Source organism: Apteryx mantelli, chromosome 14 (assembly GCF_036417845.1).
Source record: "Apteryx mantelli isolate bAptMan1 chromosome 14, bAptMan1.hap1, whole genome shotgun sequence".
NCBI lineage: Eukaryota > Metazoa > Chordata > Aves > Apterygiformes > Apterygidae > Apteryx > Apteryx mantelli.
This window is the reverse complement of record NC_089991.1, coordinates 23429006-23454062: the sequence shown is the minus strand read 5'-3', so window position 1 is coordinate 23454062 and position 25057 is coordinate 23429006. Positions and strand designations below refer to the sequence as shown.

At 44.3% G+C, this 25057-nt stretch overlaps 1 protein-coding gene across 1 annotated transcript in view; it reads right to left on the bottom strand.

Annotated features, from left to right (window-relative positions):
* The window catches only part of CYSTM1 (cysteine rich transmembrane module containing 1), a 31348-nt gene extending 13419 nt beyond the window's left edge, over positions 1-17929 (bottom strand). Inside the window, exons 1-2 of the mRNA XM_067304826.1 lie at positions 17786-17929; positions 5336-5583 (exon numbers count right to left, since the gene is read on the bottom strand). Of these exons, the coding sequence (XP_067160927.1) occupies positions 5336-5564 (229 nt within the window). The 5' untranslated portion in view covers positions 5565-5583; positions 17786-17929. The remainder of the gene's footprint in view (positions 1-5335; positions 5584-17785) is intronic.
* Positions 17930-25057: the final 7128 nt, after the last annotated feature.

Here is a 25057-nt window from a genome sequence, read left to right as displayed (position 1 = left end):
ATTAATTCTACAACGAGGAAGAATTGGTGGGGAAATAAGGTATTTTCTGGAAATGTTTTCCTCCCAAGCAAGCCTTCTGCAGCTTGAGAAGGCCCACCAGTTTCTTATGCTTTGTTCCACACAGATGCTGTGCTTGTACTGTTGCATCTTTCCCAGCTATGTTCTGGTACAGGCAAGTTCTCTTTAGCTACCCAAAGCTTTTTGTGACACCAAACAGTAGATCTACCGTGTTCCAGAAACTCATGTTCATGGACAGACATGAAAACAGAGCCCTTAGGTTTTTATAGCAGGCAAGATGTGAACAAAAAACAAACAAAAAATATCAATACACATCAGTTCAGAGCCAGGAAGTTGGATCAGATATCCTAAGGGATAACAACCATCAGGCTCAGCATATAAATTATCAGTTGTAAAGGTCAAGTTGTTTACTTCTAATGAACAACAGCCAAGACAGTTATGAGCCCTTGCAAGATGTACAAAGTATTGTTTTTACAGAAGCTTGTCTTGCAGTAGCCTGTGCAAGCCCTGAAGCCAGCTATCAAAAATGATGGTCCAGCAAATAGACTGCTTGTTTTGAGGCATGGCTGTCATGCCTCCTCTGTTACCTCGAGAAGTCACCTTTCCAACTCACTGCTCTTCCACCTGTAAAAGAAACATATATTTCTGAAGCCTTTCAAACCTAACAGTGTTGAGGATTGAGGTAGCTAAGTTAATTGTGGGGACAGCACAAACTTGCATATGCTAGCCTCCATATGCTAGCCCCCATTCACCCTAGGAAAGGAAGCAAAGGGCCACCAGCAGCTGTAATCTCCTCTTCTAGAGTGCTATAGCAAACAGAAGTCATTTGGCCAACACCACTATAAGACAATGCATAAATAGGAAGCTAATCTCTGCAGTTCAGACACTCATCATTGTTAATTAATCTTACAGTCCAAAGCAGAATATACTTGTTCTCCTTGTTCAGCATTGTTCTAGCCTGTACCTTCCTTCAATGAGACATTCTTTGTTCTCCCATTCAATATCATTTAAACGATGACAACATGCTCCCTCATATCAATTTCTAGCCAAGTCTTTGCTCACTTAAAAGCAATAATTTCCTGCTTTCCAGACAAGGTTTTGCCCACCCTTGCCAAGCATGACCCCAATAAGAGTGACTAAACTCTCTAGTCATGCAGGGCACAGGAACTTTTCTGCTGATCTGGAGCAGCACAGTTACAGCACACAAGTTTGCTTCCCTACTTGCCATATGTCATGCAGAAATAGTATCACTTACAGCAACACTGTGGATAGTGCTGTTTAGTCTGAAGAGTCCTTTAAGATGAGCCTTTGAGACAAGGCTTACCTCAATGTTTCATGAGCTACTGAGCAGTGTGGGTGACAAAACTAATACTTGCTAAGCTTAAGCTGTTTCCCTACTACATCCCAGGTGCAGTTTTTTTATATAGAAAATAAGCCAAATGAAGATTTTTTTTTTTAAAGGACCAATTGAACGGGCTAGATCCATTGCTACTCTTGACAGGCTACTGATCCTTTGATTAAAAAGAATGCTGTCACCTTGAAATGCCACTTTACTGCCAGGTTTTGAGAGCACATATACATGAGGCAGAAAATGATCTTTAGATCCAAAGTGCCTCAGCAGTAACCCAGTTAATCTGAAGACTTATGTTATAATGTTTGAACGGACAGTATTATTTCCATCTGTGTGATCCACTCAGGACCAAAATGTAATGCATAATTAACTATCTCCGCATGTTAGCACACCAGCTACAGTCCATAATGTAACAAGAGCTCACTTTGCAGTTTGTCTACACAGAAAAACAATTTAAGGCATATTTTTAAAGTAGAACAAGTTTCCTACTTAGCTTTCAATGTGGACACACATTTGTTCATAAATATTAATGCATTACTTTGAGTAGTTTTCATTAGATTAAGTCATCTAGGAGAACAAAACATCTGTTCAGAAAGGAAAGCATCCACACAGTAGCTCTCCCCAGTTAACTGTTTGAAAACACCACAGGAACTGACAAGCCACATTAAGTCATGCCAGATCAGCGCACTAGACTGTAATGACTTGATTAAACTTACACGTCAAGTTGACATTACAGGTTCAGTCACAAACAGATACATAACATTAGTATAATGATTTTTTTTTTTTTTTTTTAAACATTAGCTTTTTAAAGAGACATCGGTTTTGTATTAGACACTCCTGGAGGTCATCATTGTACCAAGCTCAAAAGAAGCCTTCTGTCAAAGCATCACATTACAAAGGTCAGGTTTCAATTTGAAGGACTGGCCAAAAAGGAGCAAAGGGGAAAAGGGTGTTTAACAGAATGAGAATCAAGAAAAGGAAGAAGCTTTTGCAAAAAAAATAAGTTATAGCCTTGATTTCATTTTAAACATACTAATAAATGTGTTTTCACATTACATTTACATAAGCAAAAGTCAGGCAAGTCTGACTCCCAAGTCAGATCTAGAGACCACATGGCCACTGTAAAGTCAGTTTAAAAACCTGATCTACTGAAGATCATTGTTTTGTGGGTTAAAGTGTCTTTAGTCAGAACTGCAGTTGTGTTAGCTTAGGCTAACACAAAACTGTACCCTTTGCAGCATAAGCCTGGGCTGTTACTGAAAGATGTGCTCAAACACTTAGCTACTTACTCTCTCCAGCTTAGCAGCCTATTGCTTTTGCTGGTCCACAGGTTTGTGAATGCAGCAGAGACCTGGTCTGAACACAGGACTTTCAGCCTAATCACTTCCCTGATGCAGTCTGACATGGGATCCTTTAAGCATTGATGCCGCAGTCCTGGCTCAAAACCAGACTGCTCAAAACAGCAGTGCCTCTCCTGTCAGCTTCTGCTGGCATACCTTTCTGACTTGCACTAATCAAAGGAGATGTTTTGCACAGGAGAATAAGATACCATTTTCCCAAAATACCCAGAAATGCCCATTAGCCACTCCAACATTTCCCAGGGAAACCCCAGATTACACTTCAATTTTATATGGTGGTGAAGAAAAGCATCTCCTTGCTGCTACTTCCTCCTGAAAGGCAGGCCCTTGAAGCCTTCACTCTTTTACAGAGGAAGCTGAGTATGACTTGCACTCATTCATATTCCTTATCATTCACACCAATTGTTTGCTTCTTTGAATTGGGGCCTCTGGTTACACCCACAGCAGAAGATTCCCGACACATTCCATCAGCTATAACCCTAGTGAGGCTTATATACACTAGCCCCAGTAATTGAATCCAAGTCCACTGTTTTAGCCAAGCATACTGAAAACAAATTCTTGAAAATGGCCGCTCCAGTTTGGCTTGTCCATCCATCTTTGTCAAGGCTCCTTTGGCTTCAACATAGCCCCAAACTCCTACTAGGAACTGTCTCAAGTTCCAGCTTCCCTAAAGTGAGGGCTTTGAACAGACCTTTGTCACAGTGTGCTGCTGAGTCAGAGAAATATGAAGTGATAGAGCAGAGATGAAAGTTCTCAAAACACAGCATTTGTTATAGAAGCAAACAAAAGCATATATGCCCCTGTCCTGAGATGGCTCCAAGGGCTTTAAGGAGCACTTGTTTACCTCCTTTTGAAAGGCCCCATGTTTGACACTTCAATACCCTGAGTCTATGGCAGCTCTAACATATGGAAACTTTTCAGTAAGTGATCTTTCAGGCCTGCCCCAGCCACTTTAATAGTGCACTGTGCTCCCCTCAATGAGAACAGCTACCCAGCAGTAGTCATGAACTCAAAATTGCAACTTTGCACATGCAAGCATATGTCCCAAGCAATTGGGACAACAGTATGTGGAGAATTACATCAATGAGCAACAGCCAAGGACAGCCTCAAGTAGTAATAAAGGCCTCAGGGGAGTTGCCACTTCAAAATTGTCAGGACTGGGACATCAGCCTCAGACCCATAAAGTCTTGATTACAGTAGTACCTAAAGTGCTAGTGCCTTGCATAGTTATAAAGCATTAACTCAGATTTTCATTTGAGATACATTAGTCTCATTTCTTTCCATTCCCAATTTAGTCTATCCATTATCACACACACTTAACATTTCTTCCTGTATGCAACTCCACTCTACCTCCAATACAAACCCTGATGCTTCTCTCCTTCCAGAAAGGAACTCCTATCTGTACCCTAGTCCCTGGACAGCACCTCTACCAAAGTGTTCCCCACATCCTCTCCTGCAGCATAGCCCCTTTGGAAGCTCTAGCAACATCCTCTGGCATCCCAAGGCAGCCAGAACAGCTACAGTCACCTAAGGCTCTTCTGAACTGCTCAGGACTACACGTGATATTCACTGCAACAGAAGCACACAGGCAATGATGGTCTCTGGCTTCCCAGGCTGGATTAGTACCTTTTTCACTGAGGAAGGCTGAAATAAGGCACTTAAGCTGGCAGGACAGCATGAATCCCCATGCTGACTGTGAGAGGGTGAGTAAAGCCCTATGATACATAAGAAGCTGTACTTCAAAGAGATTTTACAACCAAGGCCTGTGGAACATCTACTAAAACCAAGCTGAGTAGAATAACCCTGGTCTCCAGGTAAGCGTCCTTACCAGCAAGGCAAGGAGTTCACAAAATAACTACCAAACCCTCTTCTTCCTGATGAGGAAAGGCAGGGACCAGACCAAACCTTGTCCAACTCTGACAATTTGAGGCTGCACCAAGCACCGCAGTGAGCTCAAGAGAGCTGTGGGTGCCAGGTTAAACCAGCACACCGGATTATGGGGAACTGGCACACAGAGACAGAGCATCTAGCTGCCAAGGTAGATTACATTGTTCTCCTTCCATCCCCCAGAAATCTGGGGTTTTCACAGGAAGATAACAGTTTCACAAAACAAACAAAAAACCTAAAAGCCTAAGAATTACTTCACTGGTACTGTTAGATCACCCAGACAGATTTTCATGGGCTGAAGAAAAAACTATGCACATCAATTCAGTAGGAAATATATTCTTGAATATTACTAGCTTTAACTATCCAGCTTTTGGCTGAAGTTTTTAGTCAACCAAGGGACAGGCAATGAAACAGCTGGCAAATCCAAAGCTAGCAAAAAATGGGTGTAACAACCTCAGCATAAAGATTCCCTTCAGGGATCAGCATCAAGGGTGTTCAGCAATATCTTTCAATAGCCAGAGAACCATTAGAGACACAACAGCAAAATAAAGCAGGAAAACAGAGCTATAACCAGAATTGTTGCTTCCAAACAGCTTTCCGCCACACCAACTCTGTTTAAGGCCAGAGGCTGGCAACCACGTTACTTCAAAAATCAACATGTACTTGTGTATTTGCAAGACAAATGGTCACAATTACACTGCATCATTGCTGTGAAGCATACCTGTGTTTTTAGGCCCATCTGCATAGACTGGTCCTGGAGGTGGAGGTGCGTTTTGCCATCCATACTGCGGATAACCTTGATAGCCTGGTTGACCTGGCTGATATGGCCCAGTAGGCCCTGGAGGATAACCTGGGTATGGGCCTGGAGGACCACCTGGTTGTTGTGCATAGGGTGGGTATGGAGCAGTCGGGCCTGGGCCAGGGTAAGGTGGAGGATTTTCGTAGTTCATGTGGGATGTAGAATCTGTCCTGCAGCAGAAGGAGAGAAAAAAAGTTTCTTTGCTTTTGCCTGCTTCTTCCAAGGGCATATAAACCTCAGTTCAGACTACTCTCCCAAGGGTCTCATATTCAGTTCAAGATTAACAGACTTCAAAACATCTGGTCAAGCAGTGAGACTTTTAACCCTATATTGTACAGGCAGAAACTGAGTTGAAGCCATGTCACTTAAAAGAAGTCACTTCAGCATAGCAGGGAAGAAACAGATTTGCTGATTTCCTGAGTCATGCATTAGCTATTTACCCTAAGATATTTAACAGTCTTCCAGCTGCAAAGAAAATTCCTCAGCTTCCACTCAAGTGATTAAATTGCTTTGGAGAGAGATTTAGAAATGATTACTTTGCATTTCTGTCAATATTAAAAAAGAAAAGCATACAGAAGTGCAGCCTACCACAGACATATGTCTCACAGTCTGGGTGAGAGAAAGAATGAACATATCTAACTGAAACGCATTTTATTCCGAAGTAGAATATTACACTTCGCCTGGCAATTGTTACAAATATTAGAGCAGACCTCTAAAGGAATATTGCATATGAATATTTCCTGATGACGTTGTAATTCAACAAATCATGTATTCTTTCGATAAAATGCTCGTAAACTGTTAAACAGCCACAAGCAATCAAGATCTTGGGCTCAGCCTCATTCAAAAAAGCAATATTGAAGAGACTTCAGAGACTTGAAATTCATAAAACCTAACATATATCATACTCATGCTGCAGCTATCAAGATACAAGGCCATCACCAGAATACTGCAATTTTAACTAACCTCTAAGTAGCATGACTGAGCAAGACATTTCTTACATTAGATTTCCCCAAGCTTCTCTCTATTTGAGAAACATAAGAACCATCCTGATTTAAGTAGTTTTATTCTGCTGTTGTCCTTTTGCCATGATAGGCTTTAGAAGAGAGTCACCATTTTCTTGTATGTTATATACCCCTTCCTACACTCCACAAGCTTCTGGAGAAATACCAGGAAGATTTGCTTCTGCTGGCACAGAGCAGGAGAGGTATGGCAAGCCTCACTGACAAGCAGTCTGTAGGATCCTCTGGAAGGTGTTGGAAAAGACAAGCAGCTGGGCTAGGCTGACCTAGATGCTCAGTATACTGCATTAGCTGTTAGAGATGTGCAGATTTCAAGGCCAGAAGAGACCATTAGCATATCTAGTCTGAGCTCTGGCATGACACAGATTAATGATTTCACCTTCATGACTCTACAGCAAGACCAAAAGTCATTTGCCCAGCCAAAGTCAAGTGAGTCAAGGTTTTGAGCTATGTTTAGCTGCCGCAATCCTTGACTTAAGTGTTGAACTGAACTTTGTTTATGACTTGCTATTTCATCACCTCAAAGAGCTGACTGTCCCTCCCCAAGGAAGGATCCCTAGGTACTCTCCTTATTTACAGATTACTCCTGCCTGAATTTCATTAGCATGTTAGCATCTGTATACATACTGTAGGGCTCTCTTACACAGCTCTGTTCCATTCTCAGCCTATAAGAGCCAGTCTGATTACAACAACTAGGAGAACATTACAGACTCAAAACAATTCCACAGACATACTTCAAGGTAATAGGATTAATGTCCCTGCTATGACAATACTGAAAAGCATTTGAATCTCACCAGGCTGGGTTTTCCCAGACCTTGCCACCCTGCAGTTTGTCATTCAACTGAATTACTTCTCATGCTCTTTTTGCTATGCAGACCAAAGAGTCATAATTAACTGCTAAGGCAGTGCTGTTACCTTTCAGATGACTATTTCTTAATGCCTTTGACAAGGGTTTTAACTGTTAAGCCAATGCCAGTCATTAGAGGAATTTTGTTCATTTTTTTCTGCCTGGCTAGCCAGACCACTTAACTGCTCATCTGAAAATGGACAAGCAAAACGGAAGTTTCACTCGAAGCTCCTTAACCATTTTACTGCACTGCAACTCTTCGACCAAGTCTGCAGCAAAGGGAATCTTCTGCAGAGAGCCAGTGAGATGCAGTTACCCAGATGCAAAAGACTGCAGAATTAGGACTTAATGCAGCAGCCATCCTTGGTCACACCTAAGGTTCATCTAACCCAGGAACTCATCTCAAAATAGTGGCCAAAAGCAAGCTCCTGGGGAAGAACAAGGCCAGTATATATACACATGTGCGTGCACAAGTGTGTATATACAAACTTACATGTACATAAACACACACAGAGCAGACTAACCATTTGGTACCCAGTGTGCACCAGACAGCATCCAGGCCATTAACATCTCAGGGTAAATTTCTCTGCTGTGAGTTTGTCCAATCTCACTTGAGCCCACATACAGTTTTAGTGACCATGCGATGGGGCAGGCGTTTCCAACTGGGGTGCTTGCAGGAAGTAGGGAACATAAATCTGTAGTGACTCTCAGGATTTTATGGACCCATCAGAATGGGGAGGAGGCATGTGGCAATTCCCTTTTCCAGGCTGAAGAGTCCTACCAGCTTCTCCTCATGCAAAAGCCAGTCCATTCTTTTGATCATCTTTTTTCTCCCTTGTCTGAAATTCTCCAGTTCTACTATCTGCTTTAAGTTTCCATGACTAGAAGTACATACAGTATTCAAAAGCAGCACACCACAGACTGAGTGCTTGTTCTTAAATCCTTAAGAATCCTTAGGGCTCGGCTTGCTTTAGTGACCACTGCTAAGCTCCAAGAAAAAGTCACATTCATTACTTCAGTTTTCCAAAGCTCTCTTAAGAGAATGGTCAGCTCAAAGCCCATTTTCTGTGAAGTTCAGTGAAGTTCTGTGAGGTCTTCCCTTCTGCACCTTCACATGTATTAATTCATTTATCTACATTTAATATCATTGCCATTTTAGTGCTGTCACAAGACTTAAGATGCTGCAATTCTTCAGTTGACTGTGAACTCATTCAGGCAGTGAATGACTTAAGTTCAGCTAATGCACTGCTCCCTTTCCAATTTTTCACAATTGCATTAGACAGACTAGAGTTTCAGGGATCTGCACTGATGGCATCCCCCTACTGCCAGGGCTAATCATTCACTCATTCCACTGTTCCTCTTACCCATGCAAGCAGCTTGTCCCTTACCCACATCTAGTTTCCTTACAAGCACCTGGTATAGGACCATACCAAAATTTTTTTGGAAAGCTGTATAAATGCCTGTGGAACCACACAGGCTAGAAAAATGTCTTTGCAGAAAGACCTTTGGATTGGTATCAGCAGTACCAGGCTGTACGTGTTAGAGCTTAGACACTACTGAGCACGTACAGTAAGATGAGAGACTGGCTAAGACTGATAGCTGTGGTGGATAAGAAAACTGCACATAAGCAGTTCTGTAGAAAAGTCTGAGAAACTGGATACAAGGAGTTAAGAGTTCAAGTCTAGCGATGGTCTGAGCAAACAGGGAAATGACAGCATAGTAAACAAGAAAGAAGACTGGCAAAGAGCACTGGTATTAGCAGCTTTGTTTTAGCCTTGTCAAAATCTAGTTTTTTAAACAGGAGATAGGTTTGGAGTGGAGCTAGTAACTGAACTTCTGCTTGTTAACACTGGGGAGGGGGAAGAAGGACTGATGAAAAAAGCTAGAGAGAGTCTACTAAAATCTGAGTAGATGTATGTCTAGTAAGGTCAGAGAACACAAGAGGACAGTGAAGGAGGTGAAGAATGAGATTAATGCAATTTTTTTCCTCAAAATTAAATATAAAATACCAGCACTGAGATTAGGCAAAAGCTGCTGGATGTTCTCTTGCACTAACAGTTTCAGCAGCAACTGTACCAGAGATTAGTCTTCCTGTTCATTACAGCTGAACTCCAGAAACCTAAAGCATTCAGCAAACCCAGAAGGAGGTTGTGGAAACTGGATTGTCCAAAGGTCTTAAGTGCTACTTCTGTCTGCTTTCCTTCAAACTCTTCCTCTACTGCGAGGGTCAGGCTTCTTAGAGTAGGCTTTGTGCTAAGTAGCATTCTCTAGTATGTTCTTTCCTCTCCTCCACTTCCAATGCCAGTTATTGACTGTCATGCATATACTTTTTTCCTACTTACCCTTTTGAACTGCATGACAATATTTAGATTTTATAGTCTCATGGAGTCACACATGAGATGTTTACTAGCCCTATTTATTCACCTGGGTATATGTTTGCCAGCCAGGGCCTTGCATCACAAAGCAGATATTTTTCAGAGACATACTTGAGCTCCTGTCAAGGGCATGTAAGCTTTGCTGTGGGTTCTCACCCTAACCAGTAATTCCATGCTGGCTGTAACCAACACTAGCTCCTATGACCTTGCATCAGGAGTCATACCTGTGGGTTTCCCAACTAGCACCTCTTGCACACAAAGCTCTGAAGAAAGAGGCCAACATGTCAGTAGAGCCCTGTTTTTCATGGCAGTCCAGGAGATTTCATTAGGAGGAGTTAGTATAGCAGGAGTTAGTATACAGTCTCACCTGAAGTGAAACTTAGTTTAGTACTAAACCCAGCAAATTTTAAGATATTTTTGATGCCACTAATCATTTGTCCAATTTGTTGCTGGTTATCAGAGAAGTTACAAGCACATCTGAAGAGAAACACAAAACTATTCTTTCCCATCACCCTCAAATTAGCATTTTTGCTAAGAGATAAGTTACTTGGTATGTCATTAAGTTTCCCTAGCTATCCTTGAACTCATTTGTTCCATGAGCAAACATTGTTTCCCCTACCCTAACAGAAGGGTAGGATTTTTAAGCAAGCAGCTTACCCAGCCTACAGAGGCTGCACACACTGGCTTCCCTAAGGTTGGGGAGGGTGGTGGTGGGGGGGGGGGGGGGACAAACAAACAAACCCCCCCCACTGAAATAGGAGCTGCTGCCAGTCAGAGATCTCTCTCTCAGGACTATGAAAAGGTGCAAGTATGATGCTTTGTATACATGTATATATTTTTGAACCTGCCCGGTTTGGCCATCAATACACCTACAGAAGTCAACACCCAATGAAACTACTACAGAAGTAGGGAATCACTGTTCCTTACTCACCTCTTCCTGTATACTCAGGATTTTCTCTTCTCCAGGCATCTCTCCCAAGCTGAAGGTTCTGCTCCTATGGAGCCTGTCCTATTCCTTAATCATTCTTGCCATCCGTTACCATCTTTAGCTTTACTATTTCTTCAGAAAGAGTGACTAGACTGCACAAAATTCTGCTGCTGCAGATTCACATCACAGCAGCATTTTGCTTCCTGTTCCCTTCCTCACCAACTCCTAGGACAGCATTGTACATCAAGCCAAACATGGAGCTCAGGTTTCACTGTACTAATCACAGCTGCAAGTTCCTTCTGAGAGGGAATAGCTAATTTAGAGCCTATCATTGCACATGTATAGCTGGGACTGTTTTCCTTCTCACACACATCACTCCCTGTAGTACCAAAACACAATCTCTCCCACCATTTCTCTCACCAGATACCAGATTCATACGCAAGTCTGAGAGCAGCTTTAGTTTCATCAGTCTTGGAAAAAAATTCATCAAGCACAAGCTGCCACCTGTTTACTCCTTTTTACAGATCAGTATGTGGTGGGACTCCAGCAGCAACTCCCTCCCCTTATGAAAACTAGCCACTTATTGCTCCCCTTCACTCTTTTAGAGGGGTTATAAATCAGCAAGATTTATCCTTATCTCAAAGGATATCCTAACCATCAAGGTTAGGAAATCACTGGGAAGGAATTTTTTTCCTGAACTAGTACTTCATGGTAGCCTCATTTCTACTGCCACCTGAGATTGCCATCTCCCTTGGCAAGAACAGCCCTGCAGAAGCACAGCATGAGTAGTAGGACTTTTGATCTGAAGATAAAATTAAGTGGGTGGGGGAGGGGGGAGGGAGAACACACAAGAACAAAGAGAATAAGGGAAAGCACGACGGTAGGAAGGTTTTTCTGTTAACATGCAGAATCTCCCAAAAAGGAGCCTTCACACCTTGCCAAGACAACTCAGTTTCACTCCCTACCCTCCTCCAAAAGGCCACATACAAGGCTGGCCTTCACAAGCACCTCTTTTGAGGTCAGCATACTTTTTGAATTTAAAGAGACTAGAAGCCAGTACAAATTTGCTACCACATATTGGCAAAGACTACACTGCTCCTTGTTATCTCAGCAAAAGAGAAAATAGTATATACAGAAGAGCTATCTATATTTTTACATCTCATTTGTAAAGAAGAAACACCAGTCTCTACAGACAGTTGCCTGCGAGTCAGAACCTTCAAATCTAATCTCCTATTCAAATGGATCAGTTAAATAAAAAGCTAGGGGAGAGGGTAGGGGAAACAACAATCTAGTCTGTGTAATGAAACAAGGTTAAAACCCTTCTATTGCATAGCAAACACTATAAGAAATAGCTTCCTGAAAGCAAATAGGAATTAATGAGTTTGAAAGCAATGCAGATCAGTCTAGAATGTCTAGACAATTTCCCCTGCCCCCCAAGAAAAAAATTAGCAGATTTTAGGAACTTTAGGCAACAAGTTTGTATTTAAGACAGCAGATCAAGCACTGCATCTCATATGCTGGTGTAGTCAGGAAGAATCACATTTTGTGCATGCTAGATACTGATTCAGTTTGCCTTTGCACAGACGAAGATGGAGGATATGGTGAGAGGCATAGATCCTGAGAATGGCAACTGGGACACACTAATGCAACCCACCCCCTCCCATGCCTGCAGCACTAGGAAGTAGTTTTCCAATACCGAGCTCTAATGGAAAGTACATTTAACATCAACAATCCAGCTCCTGGCAACAAGCCTAGACCTTAAATTACATTAATATGAACAGTATCCAAATGAAAAAAAGCACAAGTGGCTTTTAAATGGCCCTGGTTCTGTGTTTCCCTCTTACCAGCTTCTTTCCAAGCTCCATTTAGTGATTGCATCAAAGGTACATTAAGGATAAATAGCAAGATATTCCATTTTGCTCTATTCATTTCCAGGAAGAGCTTCCACCCAGGTTTACCCACTCTGCCCACCCACTTCACTAGGCAGCATTATCAACCTAGTTAAATAGATGAAGTTCTTGTGCTGTCCATTTGTTCTATCAAAAGCCTCCCCAAAATATTTTACTTCAAAACACATGTTTAAGCAGAAGTGAAAAGCCCAGCTTCATACTACCAATGGAAAACTAGAAAATGCTGCTTTGTTCAAACCAATTTCATTAAAAGGTCACCTGGTGGTATACAATACTCCATAATGGCCAGGAAGTGATGGACTTCCTCAGCTTTATTCAGATGATTGCCAGTCATTTCCTAGACATCTCGGAAGCCATCTGAATGACTGAAGCCATCAGATGAGTCAACCCTGCTAACTGAAAAACTGCAAGTTTGGATCAACAGGCATTTAACTTTCACAAGTTCCAGAGCTAGTTTCTCCTCCCAGTACCTCTGCAAGCCCTATGGATATCTGAAGTTTTCCCAGCTATGCAAATGGAGAATGCACCCGATGCACGCAAGACTGATGCCTGTGTCCCAGTCCCTTGTTTTCTGTCATGCCTTCTGGACAAAACTCACCATTGGCACATGTTTCCAAGATTATTTTGATTTCAAAACCCAAGGTGTTGATTAGTGCTAGAGGGTCTGATGTTATGTTGACAGTATTTGCCTCAGATGAAACTGCCTTTGTAAAGTTTAAAAGTCACAAGATCTGTCCTTGCTGCTCTGTCTCAAGAGGACTTTGCAACCTCATGCCCATGTGGGTTTGAACACCAGGATTCTCCTGCTGCAGAGAAACTTCAGTGTCTTGTCAGTTATGAACACACAAAACCTCTTCAGAAATACTACTCTAACTGCCTGTTTTTTTCTGCTTGCAATGTGTTGTCCACTATGTACCTACACACTCCTCAGGCTGCAGAAACAAAAGTGAGAAACTGAAATAGCTGCTTGTATAGCACAAAAACACACAAAACCAAAGCACTGTTACTGTTATTATATGAACTGCAGTTTTGTGGGGAAAAATCTTCAGGTTTATCAGATGGCTGATAAAAGGTTAGAAGAACATACGGCTTAACACCAGAGACCAACAATAATGAAGTCAGAAAGCAAAGAACAGATCTTCCAAAGGTACAAAGCTTGGTACACTCGATACTGACAAGCTGAGGTTCAGCAGTTATATAAGTGGCTGCAGCAAAAAGTATGAAAAAACAGAGGACTTTGGAACTCATTGCAGATATGGGCATTAATAAATTATTTCATGTTCTGAGTACTTCTTGTGCAACATTTTTGTTCAAGTCTTTGCATACGTGCTACATTATATATATTCTTATACATTTCTAGAAGTGTCTCTAAAATACTATGTCCGCATTTAAAGAGATGCATTAAGGCAGTTTTAAGGTGCAACAAATACTAAAACCAAGAATCTCTGAAGACACCTGAATGTCAACAAAAGTTGTACTAGAACCTGCAAATGATGGTTAAGGTAAGAATTTTTGTTGGTCCAACTGAAAGCAGAATGAAAACAGACAATATAGCTCGCAAGAAAGTTAATAAGCACTTGTTAAGATAGATAATATGTTTGTACTTGTTATTTAGATGGTGTTCTGGCAGCATCCAGTGTTCCAAATGGAACAACCTCCCCAGTACTAATAAACTGATGGGGGATACTACTCTGACTGCATGATGATTTCTTACCATCTCATGTGGTAAACGCACTGAAGGGCAGCATACAGCTTCTAAGGCACAGTAAAGTCAGTGTATGTACACCAAAATAAAAATATTTTTTCTACAGCTTCATTACTTCATTACTCAAAACTAGACTTTCCTTACAGGCTGGAAAATGGAGCAAGACAGAGACTTTTCCTTATGCCTTCTCAGTTACCCTCCTCCTGCTTTTCTGTACCATACTTGCAGTTGTAACATGATGCTTTACTTCAACCCATAAGAAAGATGCAGGAATCCTCTTTAATGGCAGCTTGTCACAGGATGCAAGTTAATACTTCCAATACAACACATTGTCAATAGTTAAACCAATAAAGCCTTTACTTTACACTGTGAGAGGTACAATAGTTATCTTTGCAACACTTCTACATTTCAAGTTGAAGAGAAGCTACTAGAGTTCAGAGAATTGTCATCAATGACTCAAAACCAAATGACACTCCAACAATTAATAATGCTAATGTGGAAATATCTTTCTGATATACAACTGAAAGAAGCAAGAGTTTGAGCTTAGTCATCATGACCACCAGGTTTCACCACTGACCTCAAGGAATACAAAAGGCCAGATATACCTTATAAAGTAGGTGTACTCCACAATGCACCCTGCAACCCTGACTGCCAGTCAGCCATTTACTGAAGCATATTGCAGCTCCCAACTTCCTTCTGAAGGAAACCAGAATGCATAGTAGTAGGGATGTGCACACTCATTTCTACACAAGCAGGTCATAGTTGGGACATGCACCCGGTGGCCATGACAACAGAGGGCAATAAAAAAAAAAAAGAGGTACCTGCCCTACACCAAAGATGCTAGGCAAAGCATATATATATATCATTTGAAAATCTGGAAGAAAGTGATCTCTTCACATCACATGGTGAGCAAGCCTCAGTAATTCTTCCAGATTGCCTTGTGTGCGATCTAAATCAGCAGATGGCACTATGCCAGAACCTGACAATAATGATACAATCTGTTTGAATGACTCATGCTTCTTACTATCTTTCTCTATTCCCAAAAATGACAGAGTGCTATTTTCTACTCATTGAGCCATATGGTGTCAGTTCAGAATAGGAAATTGAGACAAAGTACACAAAATAGGAGAGTAGAAAACATCAATATTGAAGGCGGGCATTTGAACATTGCTTATTCAAGTTTAAAACTCCCACTAGAAGTTTTCACCACCCCTTGGTAAGTCTACAGCACATCATCATGAGATTTAGAAGAGGTATCTGGAGAAACAGAGACCTGTTTATTGAAAATTTGAAGTTACACAAGCTTGCTCCGCCCTTCTACACAGAGTAACATATTAATCTGAACATGCTCAGAACTACCCCTTAGAGCAAACAATTCCTCTGTTTACCATAAATGCTGCCCCTCCAGAAAAGCCCCTACCAACCCATCATAATGCTACAAGAAGCAACATCTCTGCTTATGTTTACAGAAGCACTTCAGATTTTTTTGGAATAAAAAGCTACTGCCAGTTTAAAGTATAATATGAACTGACTACTTGCCTAGATGCTTGGGAGACACATGGCAGCAAAACACCACAGCTGTTTCCTTTAACTGGCATTGGGGGTACCACCTGGCAGGACCTGCACAGCATATATGCCCCTCGCCCATGTTGGGAGCCACTCATTTACACAACATTCCTCTGTGCCTCTTAAGCCTCTACAGTGAAGACACCCACCAGTGTCTGCAGACTATCAGTTACTGCTCTCAAACCTTTTGAGGAATGACAAATCAGTATTTTAACAAAGATGGCCTTTATTAGAAATGAAACGGGCAGGCAGTAACAGACTTAAAGTGCTGCAGAAGTTTCAGTACTCAATAAAAGTAATACTCTGCAGTGCAGAAGATTATTATCCAACATACGCATTAGTTCTAGACCATCCCTAAAAAAAGCACTGAAATATAGTCACTATAAGTCCCAGCATTTTATGCCTCCTTTTTAGTCTATGTAATATAGTAATAAGATTCTTATTACCAAGTATTTCTAGGAAGAGCCAGTCTTTTTTATTAGAAAAACTGATGCAGTAAAAGCATAAAGCAGTTGGCAGTCGCTCAGCACTATAGTTTTAACATACCTACATTTACTAAATTGTAGAGATTTACAGCATTTAGACAGCACAGATAAACCTTCTGTTTATACAAGTCTCAGAAGAACAGAAGCCCTAGCAAAAGGGGGAAGCATCAAAAGCAAAAATGCATTTTTAATTTTCCTTTCAGATATAGCTAAACATGAATCTGGGATGATGGAGACAGATCTTAAGGCTGAACCAGACAGAGGTCTCCCATCTTAGATCAGTATGGCAAGGAAAATGAATGGAGCAGGCTCCTTTTCTTTAATTCTCCTATTTCACCAAGACATTTGATTATGCAAATGAAGTCTCTCATAGCTATAGGAACAGGAAATGTAAATCCAGGACAACTACATTTAAGCACAGGGTGCAGTATTACTGTTTTTAACTCAGAGGACTGCTAGCATACTTATTGCTATATGGTATTAAATATGCCTAACTGCTTTGACCACTAATTTGCCTTCCTCTTCTCTCCCCTGCACCCCCATTACACAGACAAGCAGCTGCAATAGGGAAGTACTGTTCTCCCTGACACACGCCATAGATTGCAAGACACCACAGTGGCTTCACAGCTACATTGGTCCCTACAATGAAAGCTTCAAAACGTTTAAAATAACTTTTTGGTAAACAAAACATAATTATAACTGGCAGAAGGGGAGGAACATTCTAAAGTAAGCAGGACCATTACCCTGGCCAACAGAGGGAGATTTCATTGTTTAATCACCCCTTTTGCCCCAGAACAGCATCTATTCTCATCTGAGACCTCAGAAGACTTGTGCTGCTGCCACCAGAGCAGTCAGGCCCATTGCTGGGCCCTTTCCGGAGGCAAAGGCTCTCCTTTTCTCTTTATCCTGAGATGTTTTGCTCTTCCTTCTCCTCAGGAAACAGCAGCATGTCTCCCAGAGCAAAGGCTCCACACCTCTGCGGGCAGCGTGGGGTGGGGGCGCCCGCCAGGGCCATGTCCCAGACCCTCCTCCCCCACACTGGGCTTCCCAGAGCCGCCCCACAATCCCTCCACTCCCCGCTCCAGCTTCTCTCCTACCCTCGAAGCCCTCCTCGCCACCAGCCCTTGGGGGAAGGCTAGGGCGACTCAACCCCACACACAGCTCTCACAGACCCCTCCCCCCAAGCTGCTCCCAGGCCCACACCAAACCTTCATAGCACCGCCCCCCCCCTTCACAGGCTGCTCCCAGCCCCACACACAGCTCTCACAGATCCCCTCCCCCCAAGCTGCTCCCAGCCCCACACCGAACCTTCACAGCCCCCCCCCCCCGACCCAAAGGCTCTCCCAGTCCCCCCCAGGCTGCTCCCAGCCCCGCTCTCATAGCCCCGTCTCCCCCGCAGGCTCTCCCAGCCTCACACTATCCGTCACAGCCCCCTCCCCAGGCTGCTCCCAGCCCCACACACAGCTCTCACAGCCCCGCAGGCTGCTCTTAGCCTCCCTACTGGCGCGAGACCCGACCCGACCGGCCCCGCCCGTACCTGAGGCGCTGCCCGTCTCGCGCCGCCGCTCGCACCTGCTGCGCCCCTCCACCGCTGGCAGTGACGTCAGAAAGCAAGAGGAGGAGTCAATCACCCGACGGCTAAATAAGAATCGGGCCGGAGGGGGGGGGGGGGGGACGTCACGAGTCCGTGGTTCTGTGCGCGCGCGCGCCCCGTGGCTACCCGCTGCGCGAGCTGCGGAGCCTTCGCACCTCCCCCGCGCCTGGCCACTCAGCCAATGGGCGCGAGGCGGGGCGCGGCCCCGCCCGGAACCCCGCCCCGCCGGCGCCCCCTGGCCCTGCCCGCTGCAGAGCCCCGGGCTAGGCGCAGGCCCCGCTCGCCCTCGCCCGGCCGGGAACAGGCCGGAGGCGCCGCGGCAGGGCCGCCTCGGCCGCCAGGGACCGCGGGGGCTGGGGCTGGCTGAGCCAGGTCCCTCAGGGCTGCGCCGGGCCCAGGGTCTAGTATCCCACTGTCTTCCTGGGGCTGCCCCTGTGCTCGACCCCCCTCATGATGAACAACATTTCCATGTAGCTGAGGGGAATTTCCCTCATTTCAGCTTGTTCCTGTTGCCTTTTGTCCTCTCACTGTGCACCTCCATGGGGATCTGGTTCTGTCTTTGCTATGTCCTCCCGTCGGGGAGTTGAAGACATTGTTAACATCTCCCCTTTGCCTCTTCCAGACAGAACAAACGCGGTTCTCTTAGCCCCTCCTCATGCCTCCTGTGCTTTGGCACTTCATGAATCCCTACTGGCTGCTCCCAGTGCCCTTCTTGTCCTTCAGGTGCTTGGAAGTAGCTGCCAGGAGGATTTGCTCCATCACCTTCCCAGGGACTGAGGTGAGGCTGAGCAGGTGGTAGTCTACTGGGTCCTCCTTCTTGCCCTCCTTGAAAATGTGTGACGCTTGCCATTTTCCATCAGGAAACCTCCCCCAATTGCTATGACCTTCAATGGCATCAGCCAGCTCCCTCAGCACCCTCGGATGCATTCCGCCTGGTCCCATGGACTTGAGTGTGTCCAGATAGCTCAAGTACACCCCAAGTCAATCTTCCTCTCGTGTAGGTAATTCCTCTCTCTTGCAAACTCTGCTGTTAGCCCCAGGGACCTGGGAGGCTTGAGGACAAACCTCAGCAGTAAAAAATGAGTCAAAGAAGGCCTCAGGCTTTTCTGGGTCCATGGTTGCTAGGTCCCCTGCCCCAGTGAGCAGCAGGCCCGTGTGTCCCTTAGCCTTCCTTCTGCTGCCAATGTACTTCTAGGAGCTCTCCTTGTTGTTCACACCTCTTGCTGGTTCCCACTGGCTCCCACTCCAGCTGAGCTTTGGCTATTCCAGGTTCACTACTGCCCACCCAGGCGATGCCTCTCCATCCCTCCCAGGTTCCTCCTTGTGCCCACTTCCACTTTCTCTGTGCTTTCTTCTTGTGTTTGAGCTCAGTCAGGAATTCCCTGTTCATCTGTGCTGGTTTCTGCCCCACTTGCTCAACTTGCTGCACACAGGAATGGCCTATTCTTGTGTTTGGAAGTGGTGATCCTTGAAGATGTACCAGCTGTCCTGGCCCCTTTGCCCTCCATGGCAGTCTCACACAGGATCCTGACAAGCAGACCCCTGAAGAAGCTGAAATCTACTCTCCTGCACTGGGGTTGTGGTTCTGCTATTTGTCTTGCACCTTACTCTCAGGAGCTGAAACTCTGCCACCTCATGGTCACTGCAACCAAGGCTGCCCTCAGCTTTTGCATTCCCAACCAGCTGTTCCTTGTTTGTGAGTAATGGCTCTCAAAGAGCATTTCTCCTAGTTGCCTCATCAATCACCTCTGTAAAAAAGTCCTTAATACACTACTGGATTCAACAGAAATCTCCTGGATTGCAGACATCATGCAGATATTGGTAAATATACATTAAAATACTGGTGCATTTCTGAGAGGTTTAAAAGCTGAAAAGGGCTTTTCTTGACCATTCAGTCCCTGCTCCATTTCTGTCTTTGAGAGTCTAGGAGAGGCAGAAAAATGGTTGCTCAGCAAAGTAGCCTATATGTGGAAAGTCAGAAATCAGGACTTATCAAAAATTAATCTAAGTTAGATCTTAAAAAGGAATTAAAACAAAAACCACAGTACAGCTGAATTAAAACAGAACTAAGAAAGAGGAACCAAGGTCACAGTGCAAAAAAGATAAGGTTGAGATTAAAAGAATGTGGGTGCATCCCCTTAAAATTAAATGAATGCTCTGCCTCACTTTTCACTGAGGACATTGACACAGAACACACAGGCCGCAGCAGAAGAGCTAATAGGAATTAATGCAGGGAATTGGAAATGAACATTTCTGAGGCAGAAGCAAGACTGGGAGAGGTTCATCTCCACCAGGGAGCTCTGACAGGATGACAGCTCACAGCCCTCCTAGGACAGAGCATGGATTTGAATGTGTCTATTAAATGCAGGGTGTGAGAGACCTTGCCTGGAGAAGGCCTGGACTGAGATCTCTTCTGCAATATCACCTGCAGCAGAGTGAAAGAAGGGTTTTTGGTTTGCCTGGCAAAACTCAGGCTAATAGGCAATGTGATTGTTCCTTATAAATGCCTCAGGAGGGAAACATGGTGGAGAGAAGAGCTATTCAAATCTAAAACCAAACCAACTATGTATGAAATGTAGCCTGAAATTTAGAAGACAATTTCTAACCATCAACACTGAAAGAATCCAGAACTGCTTTCAAATAAAAGCAAATATTTAGACTGTTTATAAAGTGGATGTGGATACATTTAAAAGCAGGACTGGGATGGGGGCTCCTGGGATAGGATTCAGCAATCCTGGAGACGTCTCCTGGTCTCATTTCCACACAATGCTCCCATTGTCTGAGGGCTCAGCTAGAGTTGACAGGGACAGCTCTGCCCTGGGGAAGCTGCAGTCTAACTCCTTCATATGTAGCCTTCATTGCCCTACAATATTATTTACATATGCATTTGTAAATGACAGGGACATGCATACCAGTGACTCAGGTTTTGGTATAATATCTTGTAGCCTCTTGCTAATAACAAGAGACTTGCACATGAAAACTTCCAAGCACAGTATTGGGAAAGCAGTGGTCCAGATTTGCTCAGATAAAATAGGTCAGGGCCATGGGTCAAAGTACTATATCATCATGCCTGCCTCGAGCACATGGCTGTGACTCATGCTTATGACTCAGTGCAAGGGGGACAGCAACCTACTGCCTGAAGGCTGCTCCCAAGTCACTCCTGTGCCTGGAGTGGTGCAAGGTGTTCTGGGAAGATGTGGTAGTGTCTGTGACTGCAGGATAGTAACACACAGGGAGTGGAGGAGCACACTCCCTTCACTGCCTCACACACAGAAGTGAACTTTCTTTTCCCCTTCATGAATTAGTATATAAAATCAGGCCAGTTTAATACTGGTTCTCTGATGAGGCTCAGTTATTCAAATTAGTATAGGAGATACTGTAGGCTTGGACAATAGAAGAACGAGATATACAGCTACCACTCTTCTCTATGAAGTATCCCAGCAAGCACCGTAGTGAGTGCATCTCAAATTAAACCTTCTGGCTGATGGGAGGTGCAATGCATAACAGATTTCGGAGGGCCCATCTCAGGGAATCAACTTCTCTGGCTAAGGCTGTGATCTCCCTAATGCAGTGAGCAAACTATCAACTCACCCATTCCCTCCCTTCTTTGCTCCTAGCCACAATGCCCTGCTGCCAGGTCTGGCACTTGCCAGAGCCTCCTCTGAGGCAATTTACTCTGCAAAAGGGAAGAAAACTAACAAAGCAAAATAAAAAATCCCCTGGATAATTTTGCACCATGCTAATGAGTTCAAGTGGCTTGCGCAGAGGTTGTGAGGAATGGGAGAGCTGGCGCAGATGGGCTGAGGGGAGGGCACTGCACACATGGGTGCGACGGGGGCTGCTCAGCTGCTAACTCCTTCACATGTAGCTTTCACTACAATATTACTTACATATGCATTTGTAAATGATACTCCTTGGCCAGGTACATTACAGCAGACACGATATACGTTGTTCTGCTGGTTAACATTAAACTTGTCTTGGTTCTTTACTGCAATGCCAATGGATACGCATGATTGTCTTGTCAAACATTAACTAAAAAAGCAGCTTGAAAAATGTTGCATGGCAGCAGTAAGATCTTATAATGACACTCGATACTTAAATCTCCTTATTACCCAGTTTGCAAATACTTCAAGTACTAATGCAATCCAAGCTTGATTGCTTTTATTACCCCTTCAGCAGAAATTATATGCTCATTTGGGGGTTCACCCACTTTCAGTCAGCCATGTTAGTGCATCACAAGAAGTTACCTGCGAGGCAGTGGGAGCATCCTTAAGGTGTTACATATATAGAACTGAACGGGGTCACTTCAACTCGCACACAGGCTTCACTATGCATTTGGGTGGGAGCGTGACATGGTCAGTATTGAGTCTCAGCTGAGGATAGGAAACTTCGCAAGATACGCTAATGTGATCACTTGAAAATGTTGTCTGAGATGCTGGAAGACAGGGAGGCTTTTGCACCTATCGAAACAGTCCCCTTTGCATCTTTCTTTTATCAGTGATTTTCTCCCTCACTTTCTCCTGTTTCTTAATATGACCTACTGTTATTCACAAACATGGGAAGGGGGATGTGAATCCTGTTCAGTAGGAAAAACATGCTGCCAGGAAACTCCAGTTTAACAACTTTTGTTTTGCCAAGCCCTCCCTACCACTGCCAGCTCAGTGGCTTTGCAATCACAATTTGGTGTTTACTTTTTTTCCTCTTATTTCCTGAAAGACATAAACAAGAGGGAATGACTTGACCTTGTAGAGGACAAATACCAAAGCTGGACCCACACAGCACACACCAAACTGCAGAGAAGAAGGTGAATCGCAAGACAGAGAACAGCAGAGTGCAAGGCCATTGCCCAGAGAACCTGCTGCAGTTCCTTGCCCCCATTCTTGCTTCCTTTTGCATCTCTTTCCACACAGTTGTTCAGTTAAAACTTATTGCAAAAGCTTTGTGAAACACCCCACTGTCTTGCAAGAGGGTTATGTGAGATTACAGGATGCAGGCAGGGCGGTTCTGCTGGTTACCAGTTTTAGCAAGGGTGTCTGTGTGGCAGAAGGGATGAGAGAGGACACATCTGTACCTTTTTCTTTTCAATAATGTCCATTGAAGAGGTCCTGTCCATCCCCATGCTCCCACCAACCTGAGTGTTCATTCCCACTCCATGCCAGCCCTTCAGCACAAAAATGCCCTTGCAGGACCATGTGAGCAGATCTGGAATCAATAAAACACTGCAGAATGAAAATGCTTACTTGGAGGATAAAGTCAATGGATCTTCACTCTGTGTGCTGAAATCCCAAGACCCGCCTGGGGACAAAGGTCTTTTCCCCCATGAATCTGTGCTATCAGAAAGGTTTCCTAACTTGCTTGATGAAAACTAACAGTGTAAATATTCAGGTCCATAGTTTCTTCCTGGGACATAGCTGGATTTAGAAAAAGAAATCTGTCCGCCCTGCCAGGAGCTCTGCCTGGGTGTCTGATCCAAATCAAATGAATGCTGCCGGACTGTGAGGGAATGGGGCTAGTATTTCTGAGAGCGGAACCAGGGCCACAGAGTACTGCAGCAACGCAGGCTACAAAACGCACTTGTGAAATTGGTCCCCACTGCACTGGCCACTCCACTCTGAGTCATGTCCTCCTGACACTGTGCTATTCAACAGGTTCAATGTCCCTTCACATCTTTCTAGCCTTGGCTGGGTGAGCTGCATTCTAAAAACTGGAGCTGTGACAGGCAGGTGATGCTTGTTCATCCCTTCTTCCTTGGGATGGGTTCTGGTGTGCCTTCCACTGACTTACCTTCCAGACCAAACCCAGTAGCTGATCCTTGCCTTGGTTTCCCCATCTGGCAGTGAATTGGAAGTATTACTGGCAGCATTTCCCTCTCTCCCTTCTCATCTTCAAAGTGCTGGAAAGCACCATGTGCTAGAGAAGTGCAGAAGGCTGTTACATTGCTTGCTGTGCCCTAACACCTGTGCAAGATATTCCTGAAGTTGATCTGCTCTTCTGCTTTCATGTCACAGGACTCTGAGCCCTTCCCAAGCTGCTGTCTGGCCCTCTGGCCCCAGGTCTCTATGAAGTCTCTGACTTGGGTCTCTGTGCTCCATCATGCCCAGTCTTTTGATCTCTGCCTGCTCCTTGCTTGTCTCTCACTCCCATCCCACCCAGTGAAGTAAGATGTATTCTGGAAGATCTGAAGGCTGTTATATTCAGGTGTATGGAAATAATACACCATTGAGGACCAGGCTTGTAGTGGGTGCGGAGAAATTAGTTGATCACTTTGGATGACATTATTTTACTTAGGCTAAGGAGACATCTGGTTGTGATCCACTGTCCTCTGGATCAGAATATGATGCACCAAATCTTGAGCTTGAAGAGAAGCTGATAGTTATATAGTAGGGTTTGTGTGCTGCTTTGCACAGCCATGTCACCTGAGTTTGTTGGAGCCCTAGCCATGACAGTAGGATGAGGTTTAAAACCATCAGATCCCTGAGATCAGAAGAGGTGCCTGAGGACTTGAAGAAAGCAAACGTCTCTCCAGTCTTCAAAAAGGGCAAGAAGGAGGACCAAAGGAACTACAGACCAGTCAGCCTCACCTGAATCCCTGGAAAGGTGATGGAGCAGCTCATCCTGGATACCATCTTTAAGCATGTGAAGGACAAGAAGGTGATCAGGAGTAGTCAGCTTGGATTCACAAAGGGGAAATCATGTTTAACCAATCTGATGATAGCCTTCTATGATGGGATGACTGGCTGGGTAGATGAGGGGAGAGCAGTGGCTGTTGTCTACTTGGACTTCAGTAAGGCTTTTGGCACTGTCTCCCATAGCATCCTCATAGGCAAGCTCAGGAAGTGTAGGCTAGATGAGTGGACAATGAGGTGGATTGAGAACTGGCTGAAGGGCAGAACTCAGAGGGTTGGGATCAGTGGCCCAAAGTCTAATTGGAGGCCTGTAGCTAGCAGTGTCCCCCAAGGGTCAATCCTGGGTCCAGTCTTGTTCAACTTATTCATCAATGACCTGGAGGAAAGGGCAGAGTGCACCCTCAGCAGGTTTGCTGAAGATATAAAACTTGGAGGAGTGGCTGATACCCCAGAGGGCTGTGCTGCCATTCAGAGGGACCTTGACAGACTGGAGAGATGGGCAGAGAGGAGCCCCATCAAGTTCCATAAAGGGAAGTATAGAGTCCTGCACCAGGGGAGGAATAACCCCATGTACCTGTACAGCCTGGGG